Source organism: Siphateles boraxobius, unplaced genomic scaffold (assembly GCF_051911475.1).
Source record: "Siphateles boraxobius isolate OS27281-9 unplaced genomic scaffold, OSU_SipBor_1 3, whole genome shotgun sequence".
Classification (NCBI taxonomy): Eukaryota; Metazoa; Chordata; class Actinopteri; order Cypriniformes; family Leuciscidae; genus Siphateles; species Siphateles boraxobius.
Window position 1 is genome coordinate 13,197,861 of NW_027508919.1, and position 19,162 is coordinate 13,217,022.

General features: G+C 35.1%; 2 protein-coding genes across 3 annotated transcripts; both read left to right on the forward strand.

The window, feature by feature from the left end:
• The first annotated feature begins 948 nt into the window (after positions 1 to 948).
• On the forward strand, positions 949 to 14,777 carry btk (Bruton agammaglobulinemia tyrosine kinase). 2 transcript variants are annotated; one of them, XM_077247863.1, is made up of 18 exons: positions 949 to 1,165; positions 7,118 to 7,273; positions 7,548 to 7,652; positions 8,775 to 8,856; positions 9,045 to 9,173; positions 9,923 to 9,987; positions 10,083 to 10,273; positions 11,073 to 11,135; positions 11,268 to 11,322; positions 11,593 to 11,675; positions 11,927 to 12,054; positions 12,136 to 12,210; positions 12,455 to 12,626; positions 13,192 to 13,408; positions 13,492 to 13,556; positions 13,642 to 13,760; positions 13,849 to 14,006; positions 14,125 to 14,777. In XM_077247863.1, the coding sequence occupies exons 2-18, from the start codon at positions 7,133 to 7,135 to the stop codon at positions 14,191 to 14,193; spliced, it is 1,917 nt and encodes a 638-aa protein (XP_077103978.1). In that variant the 5' UTR covers positions 949 to 1,165; positions 7,118 to 7,132; the 3' UTR covers positions 14,194 to 14,777. The 2 variants fall into 2 exon arrangements, with proteins under 2 accessions (XP_077103978.1, XP_077103979.1); XM_077247864.1 differs by lacking the exon at positions 949 to 1,165 and adding an exon at positions 4,639 to 4,846.
• An 805-nt stretch (positions 14,778 to 15,582) lies between these two features.
• Positions 15,583 to 18,567, forward strand: LOC143756965 (magnesium transporter NIPA2). The gene is made up of 6 exons (XM_077247865.1): positions 15,583 to 15,663; positions 16,132 to 16,267; positions 16,415 to 16,471; positions 16,688 to 16,778; positions 17,220 to 17,380; positions 17,497 to 18,567. The coding sequence occupies exons 2-6, from the start codon at positions 16,132 to 16,134 to the stop codon at positions 18,147 to 18,149; spliced, it is 1,098 nt and encodes a 365-aa protein (XP_077103980.1). The 5' UTR covers positions 15,583 to 15,663; the 3' UTR covers positions 18,150 to 18,567.
• Positions 18,568 to 19,162: the final 595 nt, after the last annotated feature.

Sequence of the window (19,162 nt, forward strand, 5' to 3'; positions counted from 1 at the left end):
CTGAAGCTGTACTTCAGTTTATATATATATATCCTAATCTGATTCGCATGTTCTTACAAACACTGGTCAGACTGGCATAAAACACAAGTTGGCCAGTAACAAGATTTTCTGTACCAACAAATGTCAAATGATCATAAATGATGTGTTGTGTTTGAAAACTTTCTGTGGCGGAAATTACATTTTAAGCATCGTTGGAACAAAATGGGTCAATACTTTTGACTCACTGAGGCTAATTTCATCATAAACACAATTATGTTCACATTTTGTTGAAAATCTCAATTGATTCTTCATAAATGCACACAATATCTTACTGACATTTATACAACAAAATGTATTTAAACAAAAAATAGGTTAAAACACCAAAATGTTCAATTTATTTTAAAAATAGCTCAATGTCTTTCCAATTACTAATGAATTTGTGTTTTAATAACAAAGATAAATAACGTTTACCAAATCACAAATATAACAAATTTCATTTGCTATAGTTCATGAATACATTATGTTATAGCACCACCATGTGTTTTGGAGTCACATGACTTGTTTGACAAGTGGGTCATGAGGTTCATTCCTGTCCACCACACCTGCATAAATTGGTATTGTGGCATATGACCAAAAATCACCTAAATGTTTTTTGGAATTATGGATTTTGTTTATGAATGGTTGACATGTGAGTGCAAAACTAAGGTGTCCACTAAAATGAAGCCATTATGTACATTAACTTATTTTATTGGTAAAAACAATTTATATAACAATTTAAAAAAATATAACATTCAAACCATCCCAATTTCATGTACTTTCTTTGTGAATATTTGGTGCTATAACAATTTAGAAACCATCTGTAATTCTCTTATTCTTCTAAAGAGTCTAGCAGGCTTTGTATCAATCTGATTCAGCCTTCTCAAAGTGATTATCAGAGTTGTGAACAGATCAGTTATGCAGCATACTCGAGTATAAACAGACTGCGTGAAAGTGTTAACAGCAGCCCTGCATGAGCGACAGTATGAAAATGAGCAGGAAGCAAAAGGGGAACTGAGTAGCAAGAGTCCTGTGGTTGGGTGGAGTTTTGTCCAATGTTGATCATATTCACAGTCCAGTTTAATATCCTGCACTCAGTCTGACTGGTTTCATCCTGGTGCCAGATCACAGTGGATAAAACACAACTTAGGTAAGATATCTAAGGTTTCTTTATTAGCCGAAAACTGTTCCTCTGTCAAAGAGTAAGATTGTGTAATTTGCCATTAATTGTGACTGGTCAGGTGTTGAGTAATGTTGTTGCTTGAAAAGATAGAAAGAGACTTTTCAAAGCAACCAAAGCAAACAAATGAATGCCCAGTTTCACAGATAGAGTAAAATGCAAGTTGTAACTGTTTTAACTGAAAGTAATTAAAATATGTCAGTGCCATTGTTTTGTCTCAAGATGTAATGCTGTAGTAACCAGTAATGCTTTTATCTAAGGCATGTTTATAAAAGCTACTTAAATATCCTAATTGAACTTAGTCCTAATCTTGGCTTAACCTAACCCTAAGTTATTAAATAAAAAGGAACTTGAGATTTTAAGTACAATGTAATGGAGGAGGGACACTCCATGATGGTGTCTTAAATTGGCTTAACTAATCTATTTTAGCTCCTCTTCCTTTTCTGTGCAATGCTGTTTGCACCTTAAATAATTATTATTGTTTAACTTTACTGATCTATGCAAGTAAATCAACGTTCTTTAACAATAATAATGGTAATACTTTACAATATGGTCTCATTTGTTAACATTAGTTAATGTATTAACCAATATGAACTAACAATGAGCAATATATTTGTTATAGTATTTATTAATCTTTGTTAACATTAGTTAAAAAAGTGCAACTATTCATTGTTTGTTCATGTTAGTTCAGTGTATTATCTAATGTTAACAAATACAACTTTTTATTTTAATAATGTATCAGTAAATCAGCTGTAGAAGTATTGTTCATTCTTGTTAATTGATGTACTTAACTAATGTTAATAAATGAAACCTTATTCTAAAGTGTTACCATCATAATAATATTATGATTACATTTTTAAAAAATACATCTACAAAAAAAATCATGCTTGAGTAAAAAAAAAAGATTATAACTTAACAAGAATATTACAGTTATCAGTACAGTATATGTTGTTGTTGTTTATAAAACAATAAAAAAATATAAATAATTTCACATCAGGAATTTGTTCACAGTCATCAATATTTAAAATTCCACATAATATTTGTTGATAATTTTTATAAAGGGGTTTAAGCAACATTCCTAATTAAATGGATCCTGCTTACAAATCTTGCACAAGGGCGAAATAAGGGACTTGTTTTGAGAATCAATAGTGCATTTACCTCACAATAAAAGATGATATGCATTAATATAAAAAGAGTTGATAGTGAAACTAATCACACATTAAATTGGTATATATACCACAGCATATACCACAGTGATTTAAAGACATTTAAAGGGTTGATAACATTATTAATGAGGGTTATTTATAGGATGCAGCTTTTATGCATTTATATTTCTTCATAGCAGATGCTTTTATTCAGAGTGAAATCCAAAACAAGTGACCAAATACGAACAGAAAAAGAATCAGGCTAGTGTTTTTATTTTGGAGACATGCGCTGTCACCTCTTTCCGACAGAATGTTCCAGTTTTAGCAAGAATGTAGCCAAACATGGAAAATATGGGGGGACTAATTTGTGACGGACCAAATTTGTAATTAAAAACTCATATTTATCAATAATTATTCTAATAATTTGAGGGAATCCTCTTCATTGTTTGTAGTGGATATAATCCTGTTTTTAACACTGTAATATTCATAACTAACATTTAAACAAATGACCATTCTTCGCCTTTGTGGGAAATGCAGTCAGAAAATATCTAACATCTATATGCTTTGCACAGATGCAAATTCAAATTCCATCGAATTACATTTACAGTCATATTCTAATGTCATTCATCATCATTTTGGACATTTAGTAGGCTATGTTTTATATTTAATTTCAAATTATTGTTAAGTTTTTCATTTGTTAAACCTAAATGCTTTGATTTGACAATTGGATAAGAACAAAACTTGAACTGCATTGAGATGGATTCAATTCAATTTACATCTAATTGTATAGCGATTTCCACAAAACATATAATTTCAAAGCAGCTTTACAGAAAATGCATGTCTACATTACAGTTTAGATATCAGAGGTGACTGTGTCCAAGTAATGGTTTTCAGAAATGTACATATACAAATCACGCAGTTAGCTAACATTGTATTAATTTAGACAATGTATTAGACAAGTTTTATATAGCACATTTCTTTTACTTTTAAGGCAGATACAATGAACTCATTGAAATAATGAATACATGTTGTTAATAAAATGATTAGGATATATAGAAAATTGGATGAAGACCCCTGTTTTCTTCAGAGCTGAACTGAATTGAATTAACACTGAACTGACTCAAAGTGAATAACGACACTACTGTCTTATGTAGCTGCTTATGGTTGATATTAAGTTTTCCAGTAATTGAACTGAACTGAATCAACACTGAAGTGACTTCAGCTGAATAATCACACTATTTGAATTGAATTCTGTCCTCATCATTGATCATTATTTTCCTGTAAAGCTGCTTCATAACAATCTGTATTGTAAAAAAGCTATACAAATTAATTGGAAAAAAATAAGCATAACATTGCTTAAAATAACTAAATGTTGCATTTGAGTTTAAATAAGCCAAGTGAATAAACAAAATATGAACCATTGGATCCACAGAGGTGTAGATACATTGTGGTCTAATGTGGCAGACTATCTTTTGCCCTGTTCCTTCCCACAAACAACATGAGCCTTGCTTGCATTTTTATCATTCAGGAACCTTACAGTCGCAGGACACTCTAGAAGGTTCCTGTTGCTCAACATCACTTTCAATGAAAAGTATTTTATTTTTTATTTTATATGGTATTTTTAAGCAGTATAGGTTAAATCAACAATAGTTACACTTGTGCAACATCTGCCTGGAAAAAAAACCCTGATGTGAAACAGAGACAAGCTTAACAGTAATTATCTGACTCGTACTGCTTACTGATGCCGATACGAACTGTTTCCCCTTCCTCTGTATCACAGATCAACATTGATGCAACTTCCCTGTGTGAAGTCTTATAAGTCATTGCCCTTTGAAAAAGTTGTCAAGTTTTCATGGTAAACAAGGCTGCTATATAAAATACAAAACTGGTGTGCACATTCCAAACACCCAGATTGGGCTCAGGTGCAGGACAACTAAGTAACATAAAGGAAAAAAGAAGCGTGAAGTCCGCACACTGAAAATAGCTGCTTCAAATTAATGTATTAATAGCAAAACGTTTCGACCCTCAGGTCTTCATAAGGCACAATGATGTGGCTAAACAAGGCTGCTATAACCAATACTTGTGCACTGCAGTCCTGACATACTAAGCCGACACCAAACCCACACCATTATCACCCAGCTGTAGAGTGTGTTTAATACAGCAGCAGATGCTTGTGCTATTTTAATAGTGCATTATTAAGATAGAGTATTGACTCAAATATAAAGTTATAAAGTGCCAGTGATGTTCGTATTTGTCACATACTATACATTTTTTTGATCATAAACCTTTTATGACAAGCTTTTGAAGGTGTCAAAAGGCGGTGTTGGTGGCAGAAGAAGAAACCAGGAAATGCTTGCATGGTGTTTAAAAAAAGGCAGTTTAGTTTCTCTACCACAGAGCACAGACGACTCAGCATTTAACAGCTATGTGAGAAAAGCTTATTGCAGAGGCACTGAAAGTGATGAACAGAACTAACTGAGATGTTTTAAAGGACACAGAGATACAGGTAACTTTACCAAATGCTTCTCTGGAGTAAAATGTGTTATTTATGGCACATTTAATCAGAATACAAGATATAAGGATATTAAAAAGGTTTTAAGCAAAAACCAGGCAACCTTGTAGAGGCTAATCTTTATTGATTCATGTAAATGTGTGAAGTTACATTAGGTTAGTGATTGTAGTGCAAACTTAAAAGCTGTATTCAGTTAAAAAGTTCATCAACAAGGTCATTCAATGATTAACAAATGCTTTTTTCCCTTAACACATTCTTTCTCATCCATTTACTGGATTCAATGGGGCCCTTATGATGTTGTCTATGTTATGGATGAATGTCAAAAAGTAGTGCGATGTATTTGTTTTGTACTACCTATATAAATATTTCAAACTTCAATACTGAATAAGAATATTGTTCCCAAGACCTCTTGCTATTCCATTAAGCTATGACGCAGGCCTTTGGGAGAGAAGGATGTGAATGTTTAGTTTTAGTTTGTAGAAAAGTACATGATGCATGTGGTTGTAGGTTCACAGCTTAGATCAGAGCAGGAAGAAGCAGTCATCATCTACAGGAGGAAATATTGGCAACAAAGGATGTCATTGACACTGACAGGAGGGCTCATGCAAACCAGTTCTAATTAGATCCACCTTTAGCTTTAGACAAGCAAAATCATTGTACAGATCTGTTGGAAAACTGGATGTAGCATAAGTGCTACAATTAGATATTAAAAGTTGGATATTAACATGTGAAAGCAGAGTGGTTTGACTGCAGGGGACATAAAAATAAATTAATGTGGTGAGCATGATGAGGCAGAGGGCTGTGAGCGAGCGGTGTGAGGCCGGTGGCCTGATTACGGATGAGCGACACCTGCGCGACGCACCGGTCCCATACCTCTCACGGAGGAGCGGAAGCATAAAAGGAGGAGCGACGACAGTGAAGAGCGAGAGAGGACAGGCATGGACTTGTGTCTTATTTTGTTATATATGACAGCAGTTGTCCGTGAGGGGCTGCTGTCTTTTACTTTCGTTTTGTGTTTATTGAAATGTTGGTCCACTCCTCTTCAATGGCTGTGGGAAGTTGCTGGATATTGGCAGGACCTGGAACACGCTGTCGTATACGCCGATCCAGAGCATCCCAAACATGCTCAATGGGTGATATGTCCAGGAAGTATGCTGGCCATGCAAGAACTGGGATGTTTTCAGCTTCCAGGAATTGTGTCAAGTCCTTGCAACATGGGGCCGTGCATTATCATGCTGCAACATGAAGTGATGGTCGTGGATGAATGGCACAACAATGGGCCTCAGGATCTCGTCACGGCATCTCTGTACATTCAAAATGCCATCAATAAAATGTGTTCATTGTCCATAACATACGCCTGCCCATACCATAACCCCCCCCCCCCCCCCCCACCATGGGCTACTTGATCCACAACGTTGACATCAGCAAACCACTCACCCACAGGACGCCATACATGCTGTCTGCCATCTGCACTGTACAGTGAAAACCGGGATTCATCCGTGAAGAGAACACCTCTCCAAAGTGCCAGATGCCATCGAATGTGAGCATTTCCCTACTCAAGTCAGTTACGATGACGAACTGCAGTCGAGACCCCGATGAGGATGACAAGCATGCATATGAGCTTCCCTGAGACGGTTTCTGACAGTTTGTGCAGAAATTCTTTGGTTATGCAAACCGATTGTTGCAGCAGCTGTCCAGCTGGCTGGTCTCAGACTATCTTGGAGGTGAAGATGCTGGATGTGTAGGTCCTGGGCTGGTGTGGTTACACGTGGTCTGCGGTTGTGAGGCCGGTTGGGTGTACTGCCAAATTCTCTGAAACGCCTTTGGAGACGGCTTATGGTAGAGAAATGAACATTCAATTCACGGGCAACAACTCTGGTGGACATTCCTGCAGTCAGCATGCCAATTGCACACTCCCTCAAAACTTGCAACATCTGTGGCATTGTGCTGTGTGATAAAACTGCACATTTTAGAGTGGCCTTTTATTGTGGCCAGCCTAAGGCACACCTGTGCAATAATCATGCTGTCTAATCAGCATCTTGAAATGCCACACCTGTGAGGTGGATGGATTATCTCAGCAAAGGAGAAGTGCTCACTAACACAGATTTAGACAGATTTGTGAACAATATTTGAGAGAAATAGGCCTTTTGTGTACATAGAAAAAGTCATAGAAAAATGGGGGCAAAAACAAAAGTGTGGCATTTATAATTTTGTTCAATGTATGTTCAACATAACAGTTTGTTTTTTCCCCCTAAATTCACACAGATTAAAAAAATTAACATGCCAGACAGCATTCTGGAGGAGATTTTCATAAAACGGTCCCAGCAGAAGAAGAAGACCTCACCTTTAAACTTCAAAGAAAGGCTGTTTGTACTCACTCAGGACAAAATATCCTACTACGACTATGACGTCGAAAAAGGGGTATTTATGCATTTGACATTTTCTTACCATAACAGTAGATGTTAGGAAAATAACTCTTTATTTTGACATGAATTGGAAATTCACTCTATCTATTTCCAAAATGCATCTTATTAATCTTATTTTCAATAATCCATTTCACTTGGATGTACGTCACAATATGGAAGAAACGATCTGACGCTACTTCCGCTACATTGTGACTTTAATATATATATATATATTAATTATTTGTTGCGATTTTTATCTTTTTAATATCATAATCCTACTGACTGTTTAGAAGAGGAAAAGCCTGAAGGGTTATGTGGACATTGAAAAGATCAAATGTGTGGAGATTGTTTTACCAGAAGACAGCGCACCTCCTGACCGACTCTTCCCATTTCAGGTGGGTCAAAAATACTAAGACATTTAAAACCATTCAAGACTACACATTATTGTTCACCAACTTCAATGGGAACTCTACTTTGGTCATGTGAAAAGTTCTTCCACTTCCCTCATTAATATATTTAATATAATCTTGTCTTCCTTTTTAATTTGAAATTGCTGTATCTGTACTAAAAGTTTCAGCATTAACTGTGTAGTAAATATATGCGCTAACAACATCTAAACAGTACTGAGCTGATAGAGTGCAAGAAGAACCACTGCTCAGGATTTCAACCATGATAAGAGGCTAAGAGTAATGGAGCAGAAGAGAAACCTTTTCTCTTCAAAGTCTGAAATCAGAGGAACAACATATTTCAACAGGTGCTGACTGTAAAACTGATAGGTAGACAAAAGGCTAGCTAGCTTCAGCAACTTAAGCACAAAAAGTACGTTTTCCATCTTAAGACCACCGACAAACAGAAAGGGCACCAGGAAATGAATGTCAGGCAACAACATTTTGTGGTTTTCAGTTTTCAGATTAACTCTTAAAATTATGAGCTATATGTATTTATATCTTTATATAAAGTTACTTTTGATAAACACCTGTATGTCTACTTTGCTACCTTTAAAAAATAGCACTAAAAATAAACTAGGTGCAATAAACAACTGTACAGTAAATTAAAGGGATAGTTTACCCAAAATGAACATTCTGTCATCATTTACTCACCCTTAGATTGTTGTTCAAAGCCTGTATAAAGTTCTTTCTTCTGCTGAACACAAGAGAAGATATTTTGAAAGTATATAACCAAACAGTTGTGGGGCACCATTGACTTCCATAGTATTTTCCCCCCCATGCTATGGAAGTCAACGGGGCCCATCAACGGTTTGATTACCGATATTCTTCAAAATATCTTCCTTTGTCTTCAGCAGAAGAAAGAAATTCTTACAGGTACAACTTGAAACAACTTGAGGGTGAGTAAATGATAACGGAATTTTCATTTTAGGGGTGAATTATACCTTTAAGCTACAAAAGAAAGGAAATATTTGGCAATAGTACATTAAGTTGAAATGCAACAGTTCACCTATAGGCCAAAGTCATAGCCTATATGACTGTATTGTGATGTATTTTTCTTTTCTCTCACAGATAATCTATGATGAAGGCCCCCTTTATATATTTGCAAAGTCAGATCAAATTCGCAAACACTGGATACATGAACTAAAAAGTGGTCAGTAGCCTATTTATTTTAAGTCATTATCACAAAGTCCATTCAAATTAGTGAGCCAACTTTATGTGGACTACATTATAGAAAAGATAAAGAGAAAAGTATGAATGTTTCCCATAACACAACATTCAAGTCATATGCAAAACTGTGTTTATTTAATGTAAATGGTTTCCAATGTACCTGTCTTAAAGTGGTGCGGTTCAACAAGGACCTGATCCAAAAGTACCACCCGTGCTTCTGGGAAGATGGCATGTGGAAGTGTTGCCAGCAGGAGGTGAAGCAGGCCATGGGCTGCAGGGTGCTGGAGACCAAAAATGGAGGTCTGTAAAACTAAAGTGTGAAAATAAATTAGAACACTGCTGCCACACTTCAACAATAAAGTTCAGAACGTTCGGGTCCGTAAACAGTTACATCAGAAACTACTGAATCTACAGCGCAAAACTGCTCAGCATGACCAGTGTAGTCCGATCCCCAGTGAATGACTCTTACAAGCCAGTTATTCTAAATGAATCAAAAACATAGCACAACCAGTCTGGGGTGTGTTTCTCAAAAGTGTCGTAGGCCTAGATCGTAGAACCAATGCCACCAATGGTCTCTGCTCACGATGCTTTTGAGCTCAGCTCAGAGTAAAACGTCACGTGTTGTCATCTCGTAATTACAGTAATTCTATTGTATGGACAAAAATGAAAAACACAATGATATTACTCAAAATATATTTTGTGCTACACAGAAGAAAGAAAGTCATGCAGGTTTGGAATGACATGAGAGTAAGTAAATGATGACAGAATTTTCATTTTCTGGGTGAACTATCCCTGTAAGGCCAATTATTGTTTTGCATTTACACCACCTCTAAATTAGCTCATCATTTGGCAATGTAATGGTCTTTCTTCCAAACATTTATTTCCTAAAAGTAGGCTACTCAGAGAGTTTACCTGAACAACATATCATAGTGACACAATAAAGATTCTTTTCGATTTCCAATCGCAAATAGTTAATTAATAGTTAATGCTAATTTAACTGAATTTATATTTATTCAATGCATGTCAATATTTCTTTCCCTTCTTCTAAGGGGTTTTCAAAAGAGGTTCCAAGAATCGTGATTCCAGAAAGCCTCTTCCACCAACACCTGAGGAGGTCAGTTACCAGTCTATCCAGTCAGTGATAATATATGAATAATGTACCATCAGATTTATCCTTTAGAAATGATCTGTGTTACTGTCCTGCTTTAGGAAAAGCCACCCAGGCCTCTGCCCCCCCAACCACCCATGCTCCCCCCAGGCTTCAGTGTGGGCATGACTGTTATAGCTGAATATGAGTATACACCAGTGACTCCCCATGACCTAGAGCTGAGAAAAGATGAGGAGTACACACTCTTAGAAATCAACGATCCCAATTGGTTTAAAGCCAGAGATAGATATGGGTAAGAGACTGCAAAATGAATTAGTATATGACTACCATAGTGAAAAATCCCTTTACCAAAATGTATTTAAAATACATTTTTTTCATACTAACTATACTACAAATCCATTAACATATTTACTCACATATTGCTTGAGACTAACTGATATAAATATTATTAATTAATTAAACTTTATTTGGAGTACTTTTTTTATTGCACAATGCACATTTCTTAATATTAAGCCTAAAATGTTTAATATCACTATTAGTAAGGATAGTATGATCTCTGTAAAATATCAGTCATTAAACAAAATATTTCAATATTTCATTATAATGATACAATAAAATATTTAAAGTGTACCAAAGTATACTTGGAATAGTATGTATAAGTATATCTTTAGTACTATTTCTGGATAACTGAAGTGCATTAAGTTCAAAATTAGTTGTTCCAATTTAGCAGACTTTAAGTATATCAATTTAGCATGCCAAAAGTAAAATTGCAGGGTATTTATATTAAATACATACATATGTAAATGTATTTGTAGTATACTTAGTATAAAATAAATGTATTTCAAATACATTTTAGTATATTTGTTTTTGGTTGTAATGCATGATATGTCTGTTGTAGACATCAAGATTGTCTAAATGTGCTAATGGAGAATGTATTTGATAAACACATGAACTGCTGTCGAATTATTTGCATATCTGGGGAAACTTTTACAGGCTGTGGGCGATAGGTAGTCAGGTGGAACTAGCTGTGCAATCAGGACTGTGTTCTCTTAGATACGAAAAGCATTACTGATCTCCTACAATGTTTACAGAAATGAAGGCTACATCCCAAGTAACTACATCGCTCAGGCCTTGAATGGACTGGAGAAATATGAGTAAGTATACATTAAACAAAACATGTAGGACAACTACAGCTTTCTACACTAGTTAGAAAAGGTGAACAATTTAGAACCTTATAAACACAGTTCAACCACATTTTAACAGATTATTTCCTATCTATCTTGTAGTTGGTACTGCAAGAACATCAACCGCAGCCAGGCAGAGAATTTACTGAAAACAGAAGTAAGGAATGGTGGCAATCAAAAACATAATTGATTTAGCATCATCAAAAAGAAAAAAAAACTGTATGATTGTAATAAAAAGCTATGTTTCTTACATATATTTTGTTGGTTGAATTCGGATTAAATGTAGCCTACCACTTGTTGTTGTTGTTTTTTTTACATTGAAATGATTATAAACATTGGCACACTGACTTGAATTCAGTATATAGCCTATATTTGTTTAATGTACAGTACGTGTTCTGAAATATTATCTTTCATTAAAAAAAAACAGAATAAAGATGGCGGTTTCTTGGTGAGAGACTCTGGCAAATTCACTGGAAAGTACACTGTCTCTGTGTTCTCCAAGGCTGGTGGGTGAGTTCGATCAAGCTACACGTTTGTTTCACAGGTTAACTTATCAAAATGAAAGTGGAACACTGACCCTACGGAAGAGAGATGTAAATCTATCCATGCAAAACTAGGATAAGTCCTTTCGCAGTTCAAGTTTCACACTGTATTAATTGTCACGGTACTGCATTGTTGCTCACTCAAATTCTTTGTGAAACAGATTTTAAGGTTTGACTTGAATCCCAAGTGATTGAACTTCATTTCTGGTCTTTCTCCAGGGAGACTGTTGGCAGTTGCAGACACTACAACATATGCGTCACTGCAGAAGGCCAGTTCTATCTAGCAGAGAAACACAACTTTTGCAATATCCCAGAACTTATTAATTACCACCAGCACAACGCAGCAGGTAAATCTACTCGCATGTGAATACACAATGACAAATGATGGCTCTAAATGTATTTAATCGAAGCAAATATGTCTGTTTTAGGACTAGTGAGCAGACTAAAATACATTGTGTCAAATCGGGCTCAGAACGCTCCCTGCACTGCTGGTCTGGGTTATGGTGAGTTTATATTTGTTAGAGCATGGCACTAACATGGCACTAAACAAGGTCATACATTTGATTCCTAGGGAATGCATGAACTGATAAAAATGCATACCTTGAATATAATGCTTTGGATAAATGCATCTGCTGAGTATACAAATGTAAACTTATAAGTGTAAATATTTGGCTGTATAGTTTCAAGAGTTCTTAATGGTGTTGATTAAAACAACTTGCTAAAATTACCCTCTACTTTTCATTCCAGGAGGTTGGGAGATTGACCCCCGTCAACTTACATTTATCAGAGAACTTGGCAATGGTCAGTTTGGAGTGGTCAAGTATGGGAAATGGCAAGGCCGTCATGACGTGGCCATTAAAATGGTCAAAGAGGGCTCAATGTCAGAGGATGACTTCATAGAGGAGGCCAAGGTCATGATGTAAGTAGAAACTACTGTTCAAAAGTTTGGGGTCAATACATTTTTTTATTTTTTTTTATTTTTTTATTGATTATTATCATTCAGCAAGGATTTTACATGAAGGACGTTCTTTTCAACTTTCTATTCATTAAAGAATCCTGGGAAAATATTGAGCAGCACAACTGTTTTTAACATTGATTATAATAAGAAATGTTTCTTGAGCACTGAATCAACATGTTATAATGATTTCTGAAGAATCATGTGACACATGATGCTGAAAATTCAGATTTGCCATCACAGGAATAAATGTTTTAAAATATTACAATTTTAAAATATATTCACACAGTATTAAATTGTAATAATATTCCACAATATTACTCTTTTTACTGTATTTTTGATTAAATAAATTCAGCCTTGGTAAGTGTAAGAGATTCTTTCAAAAACTTTAATTTTGAACAGTACTGTTTGTCCATCTGTGATTGTGATTAAAGTTGTTAATACACTTGATTATTCATTATCAGTGTTTATTTCCTGTTTTTTATTCATGTTTATTTCTCTATAATAATTTTCTGCTTTATAACACTAGGAAACTCTGTCACGAAAACCTGGTCCAGCTCTATGGCGTCTCCACAAAACAACGACCCATTTATATAGTCACAGAATATCTTGCCAATGGATGTCTGCTGAATTACTTACGAGATGACCTGCAGCACCCCTCCAGTATTCTTCTCCTTGAGATGTGTAAAGATGTCAGCGAGGGCATGGCCTACTTAGAGGCCAATCAGTACATCCACAGAGACCTGGTTCGTGTAACACAAAAATATTCCTCAACTGGAAGAGATATTTTACCATTAAAATTTCCAAAATGTTTTTTTTTTTCTCATAGGCTGCTCGGAACTGTTTAGTAGACTCAAATGGAACCATTAAAGTGACTGATTTTGGATTGTCAAGGTAATTGAATGCATGGCGGACAACACTATTTAAGCACAATTTGCCATACTTTCTCTCTGCATAGTAATCATTGCTGTTCATACAGGTATGTTCTGGATGATGAATACACCAGCTCTGCTGGTTCAAAGTTCCCTGTGCGCTGGTCGCCTCCTGAAGTCCTCCTTTACTGCAAGTTCAGCAGCAAGTCAGATATTTGGGCATTTGGTGCGTCACTTACCACTGCATTTCCAGGATAACTTTACCTTTTGTCAAACCAACTGTTTCATTTTCTCTTTTGTGATTTGTCTGACAGGTGTTTTGATGTGGGAGGTTTACACTCTGGGCAGAATGCCTTATGATCGGTGGAACAACACAGAGATAGTAGAGAAGGTTTCTGCTGGTCACCGGCTTTATCGCCCACAAATGGCCAATGACAAAGTTTTTTCCATTATGAACAGCTGCTGGCATGAGGTACACAGCTTTATACTAATAGTCAAAACATTTTGTGAATTAAAACTGTTATCTATTAATGCAAATTTAAACATGAAAAAGGTAATTTGTTAAAGTTTAAACCCTCTCTTTTTTGTAGAGACCAGATGAGCGCCCCACGTTCGTAGATCTTGTCGTGACCATCAAGGATTTGCTTTTCAATATGTGATCGACATAACTACTGTGCACCCTTGAACATTAAGGATACAGTCCACCATATGCAATTGAAAGAATCATTATGTAACTTGTCTTGAATAACCTCCTTAATTAATTACTTTCAACTAAGAACCCAATAATGTGAATGCTGTATTACACATGTCTTTGATCATTTTGTTTGAGTTTAAAATGTTGCAAGAAAAAAAAAGGAGATCGGAATGTGATTTCTCATTTAACATTGCAGTCTTACAAGCTATGTTGTATTTAGTCTATAAACCTCCCCTCAGTTTCATATATAAATCAAAAGCTATCTTTAATATTATTCCAATTATTTATAATAACCAGCATAAACAACAATAAATATGTAGGACTGTATTGTACATAATGACTGTGGCTATGTATTGATATACAAAAATATAGAAGTAGCTAAACTTTAGTAAAACAATCTCTAGAAATCTTCCAGGTTTGTAGTGTAAATATTTTTTTATTCAAATCACATTATCTCCGGTGGTTGAAATCTGATGAATATTTAATTGAAGACTAAACTTTTTCTCTTTTTCATCTGTGTACTGAATAAAACGAGAGCAGTTTCCAGTATTCCTCTGGCTCCACTGATTTTAGTCATACTCTTTTATTCCTATTCAAATTACATCTATTTGTCACCATTAATGGCAGTAAACACTTAATTAAGAGTGACGATTATTTTACATTCAAACTAAATTTTAATGAAAAGTTTTCTACATTAAATTAGTATAAATGGTCTTATCTCTCCCCGTCTGGTCCAAACTAACCTCCAACATTAATTTCCACAGTAACACTTTACAATAAGGTTTCATTAGTTACTACATTAGTTAACATAAACTAAGAACAATACTTCTACAGCATTTATTAATCAGTTCATTTCAATATAACTAATTCATTATTCAAATCAAAAGTTGTATCTGTTAACATTAGTTAATGTGAACTAACATGAACAAACAATGAATGACTGTATTTTTATTAACTAACATGAGCAAATATTAAGAAACACTGTAACAAATGTATTGCTCGTTGTTAGTTCATGTTAGGTAGGAAGCCTAGGTAGACGAATTAGAAACCTTATTGTAAAGTGTTACCAATGTATTTATTTTAATTTTATCATCTATAACTGTTGTTTAAAATAGAAACCGCTGATTTTAAACTGTGGAAAAGGATCAAAATGAAATCAACGTTTACACACTTGAGGAGTTTCAAAAGCAGACATTTGACATAATACTTTCACCAAATTCAGTTTAAAACCATAGAAAGTACCATCTGTCTCAGAATGGTTTCGTTTAAAGAAAAGATAAATTCCCCAAAATGTGCAGACAGACAGGGCAGGGGACTGGCAATGTTTGACAATAGGGGAAGTTAATAATATCTGGCAACCAGGGTTACAGTAACTTCACCAGGAAGTTTATTCACACGAGACGTAACTGCCACCGATGGACGATACGAATACAAGGTTAGTCAATTTAAATTAAATCTTAATATGAACCGTAACATGAAACAACAATGCCTCCTAGTGTAAAATACAATAAAGCTTAGTGCGCTAACCAAAATCTACTTACATCATTCTAAAAAGTAGCTTTCTCTATTTGAAAATGCTGTGATCATGCATTTCCTGTCGTTATAAATGTTTAGAGCAGATGAACAAATAGTCTACAATGAAATGTCATGTTGTATTGCTTTGAAGTACTGGCGATGTGAAGAAAAGCAGGAGTCACATGAGTCACATGATTTGCTTCCTATTCTATAATGTGGCTGTTTTAACTAGTGTGTTGCCTACCTAGACGGAAAGCTGTGTTTTACTATGCCAAAAATAATATCTAGCTAGGCAGCTCACTAGGTTTTTTAGACAGACCCCCCGATGTAACTAAAATAACTAATGCCCAAATGTAATATCTAGTCCTTCTATTAAAACTGCGTTCAGATGGATGCTGCAAACCGCAATGACTTCTACATTGGTTTGGCACTTGCTGTAAGTTCCACTATCTTCATCGGTGGCAGTTTCATATTGAAAAAGAAAGGGCTCTTACGATTGGCAAAAAGGGGCTCTACCAGAGCAGGTAGGTGATTTAAATTAGAGTACCATTGCACAATACTTCATACAGTATTTGAATTGCAGATTTTTTTATGCTTTTGTTTTGACATTATGATTGATTATTTCCTTTTTCTTGTGCTGTCTAATCAGGTCTGTTCTCTCCACTATTCAGGTCAAGGTGGATATGCATACCTGAAAGAATGGTTGTGGTGGGCAGGGCTCATATTAAGTATGGCATTATCATTTTATGTATTTATTTGTCATAAGTAAAGCTGAATTATAACCAAAATATGGACCTTAATCAGACCTGCATGTAAATATTATAATTGTATGTGGATTTTTAGATCTTAGGAATGAGAGATTGCTATTTACACAGTACACATTAATATGTCATTATGAACTCCCTAATCACAATCTTTTGTCTTGTCATGTATTTCATTTTAAGTGGGAATAGGTGAGGTAGCAAATTTTGCAGCTTACGCATTTGCACCTGCTACGTTAGTAACACCCCTGGGAGCACTGAGCGTTTTGGTCAGGTAAATGTACCTAGTAGTGTACACCACCTTTTAAAAATTATAACTTTAATTGCAGTCACAGATAAAGATACACTGTTCAAAAGTAGTAATTATTACTCCAGTCTACGGTTGGTGCCTAGGAGATATTGCTTATTATAATTTATTTTTAATTTTTCTGATTAATATTTTTGTCTAATGATACGTTTTTTCAGGATTTGATGAGTAGAAAGTTCAAAACAACAGTATTTATTTGAAATCGCATTTGTTTTGTAATGATATAAAAGTCTTTATTAGTACTATTAGATTAATGTAATACATCCTTGCTGAATAAATTCATTTTTTTAATTCATTTCTTTAAAAAAATCTTTTGGGTTTGTACAGGTGTGTACAGTCTCAACGGAACATTAATTATTCGCCTAAAATAAGTTTTTACTGAATGTACAAACTTTTTTTTTTCATCAGTGCTGTGCTCTCATCATACTTCCTGAGTGAGCGTCTGAATATCCATGGGAAAATTGGCTGTTTGCTTTGCATCTTCGGTTCCACTGTAATGGTGCTCCATGCTCCTCAAGAGGAAGAGGTTGCTTCTTTGACAGCAATGGCAGAGAAACTCAAAGATCCAGGTAAATTTTCAAATACACTTTGGATACCAAAGATACCCTAATTTACAAGTACACCATGGCCCCCTGTGAGCTCTGTACTGTTTTTATAACGGTCGTCTTTCTTGCATGTATCACAGGATTCATCGCATTTGCTGTCTGCATTGTTGTGAGTAGTCTGGCCCTGATCTTGTTTGTCGCACCTCGCTATGGTCAGAAAAATGTGCTGGTGTACATCCTCATCTGCTCTGTGATTGGTTCATTATCTGTGTCCTGTGTGAAAGGCCTTGGCATTGGGATCAAAGAGCTGTTCGCTGGTACAGCTGTTCTGAAAGAGCCACTGTTTTGGGCTCTGCTCATATGTCTTGTGATCTGCATCAGTATCCAGATAAGCTACCTTAATAAAGCCCTCGACATTTTTAACACATCTATAGTTACACCTATTTATTATGTCTTCTTTACTGTATCCGTCATGGCTTGTTCGGCCATCTTGTTTAAGGAGTGGCTTCGAATGTCCACCGATGGGGCTGCTGGGACTGTTAGTGGCTTTCTTACAATCATCATTGGCATTTTTCTTCTCCATGCGTTCAAGGACATTAACTTTAACTTGGATTCTCTACCTTTATATCTGCACCGTGGACCTCAAGTCAACACGTGTAGCCAACCGTACTTGGCTTTGCCAACCGACGTGATGATTACGGTGGACGAAAGCAATCTGACTAAGGAAAGAAGCGCAAAGGGCTTTTTTCCAGAGAGTTTAGACAAGAGGAGCAATGGTACATTTTTTATCTAGAATAATACTAGCAAAAATACTGATTTACTACATGCTACTGTACAAGCATACTTTGCAAACCATTAATACTGTGAGAGTACTTAATTTGCATTTTATGTGTGCGCGTGTTTTAGTATACAAGATACTTCTTACATATTTTCCATCTATAATATTTCTTTTTAGTTTCACACTGTTGATATTTCCAGAGTAACGATGATGTGCCCTGTCACTTGTTTTGAATACAAAATCCTGAAGTTGGAGCATAATGTTTAAAAATCTGCTATACAATCTTGTTAAATGTAACATTATTTATTCTATGACTAAACCAGCATTGTTTAGGATATGCATATGATTACATTCATATCAAGCACTTTACGTTTATCAGCTTAATATTCAGTGCCTCATCTGTTACATAAATACACAATATTATTTATTACAATGTGCTTGACATCTTATGAACTATCATTCAAAAGTTTGGGGTCGGTAAGATATTTTTGATTGTTCTGAAATATAAGGCTGCAGTTATATGATCAAAAATAATGCAAACAGTAATATTGTGAAATATTCTTACAATTTAAAAGTACTGTTTAAAGGTACATCTGTGATGGCATAGTCAAAACAGTTCAGTTCAGGATAGAAAGTTCTGCAACATTATAAATGTCTTTACTGTCACATTTGATCAATTTCATGCATCCTTGCTGATTAAAGTAATAATTTCTTTATACTAATTTTTATAAAAATGTACTGACCCCAAACTGTCAGGAACATATCTGTATTTTTGAAAAATGTTTTCTTAAGCAACAACTGAACTGAAGAGGTGGTGCATTGTTTTCTATATATATATATATATATATATATATTATATGTACATAGTGCCTGCTAAGCTATTTTAATAAATAGTACACCGAAACCTCTAAGAAGTCTCATTAGTGTTTATTTAAGGAGCTAGAGCATTTCTAACTTGAACTCTGCTTTCTCCTGTGACATTTTTACACATCATATGAATAAATTGCAGAGAGTATGTTGTCTTTTTA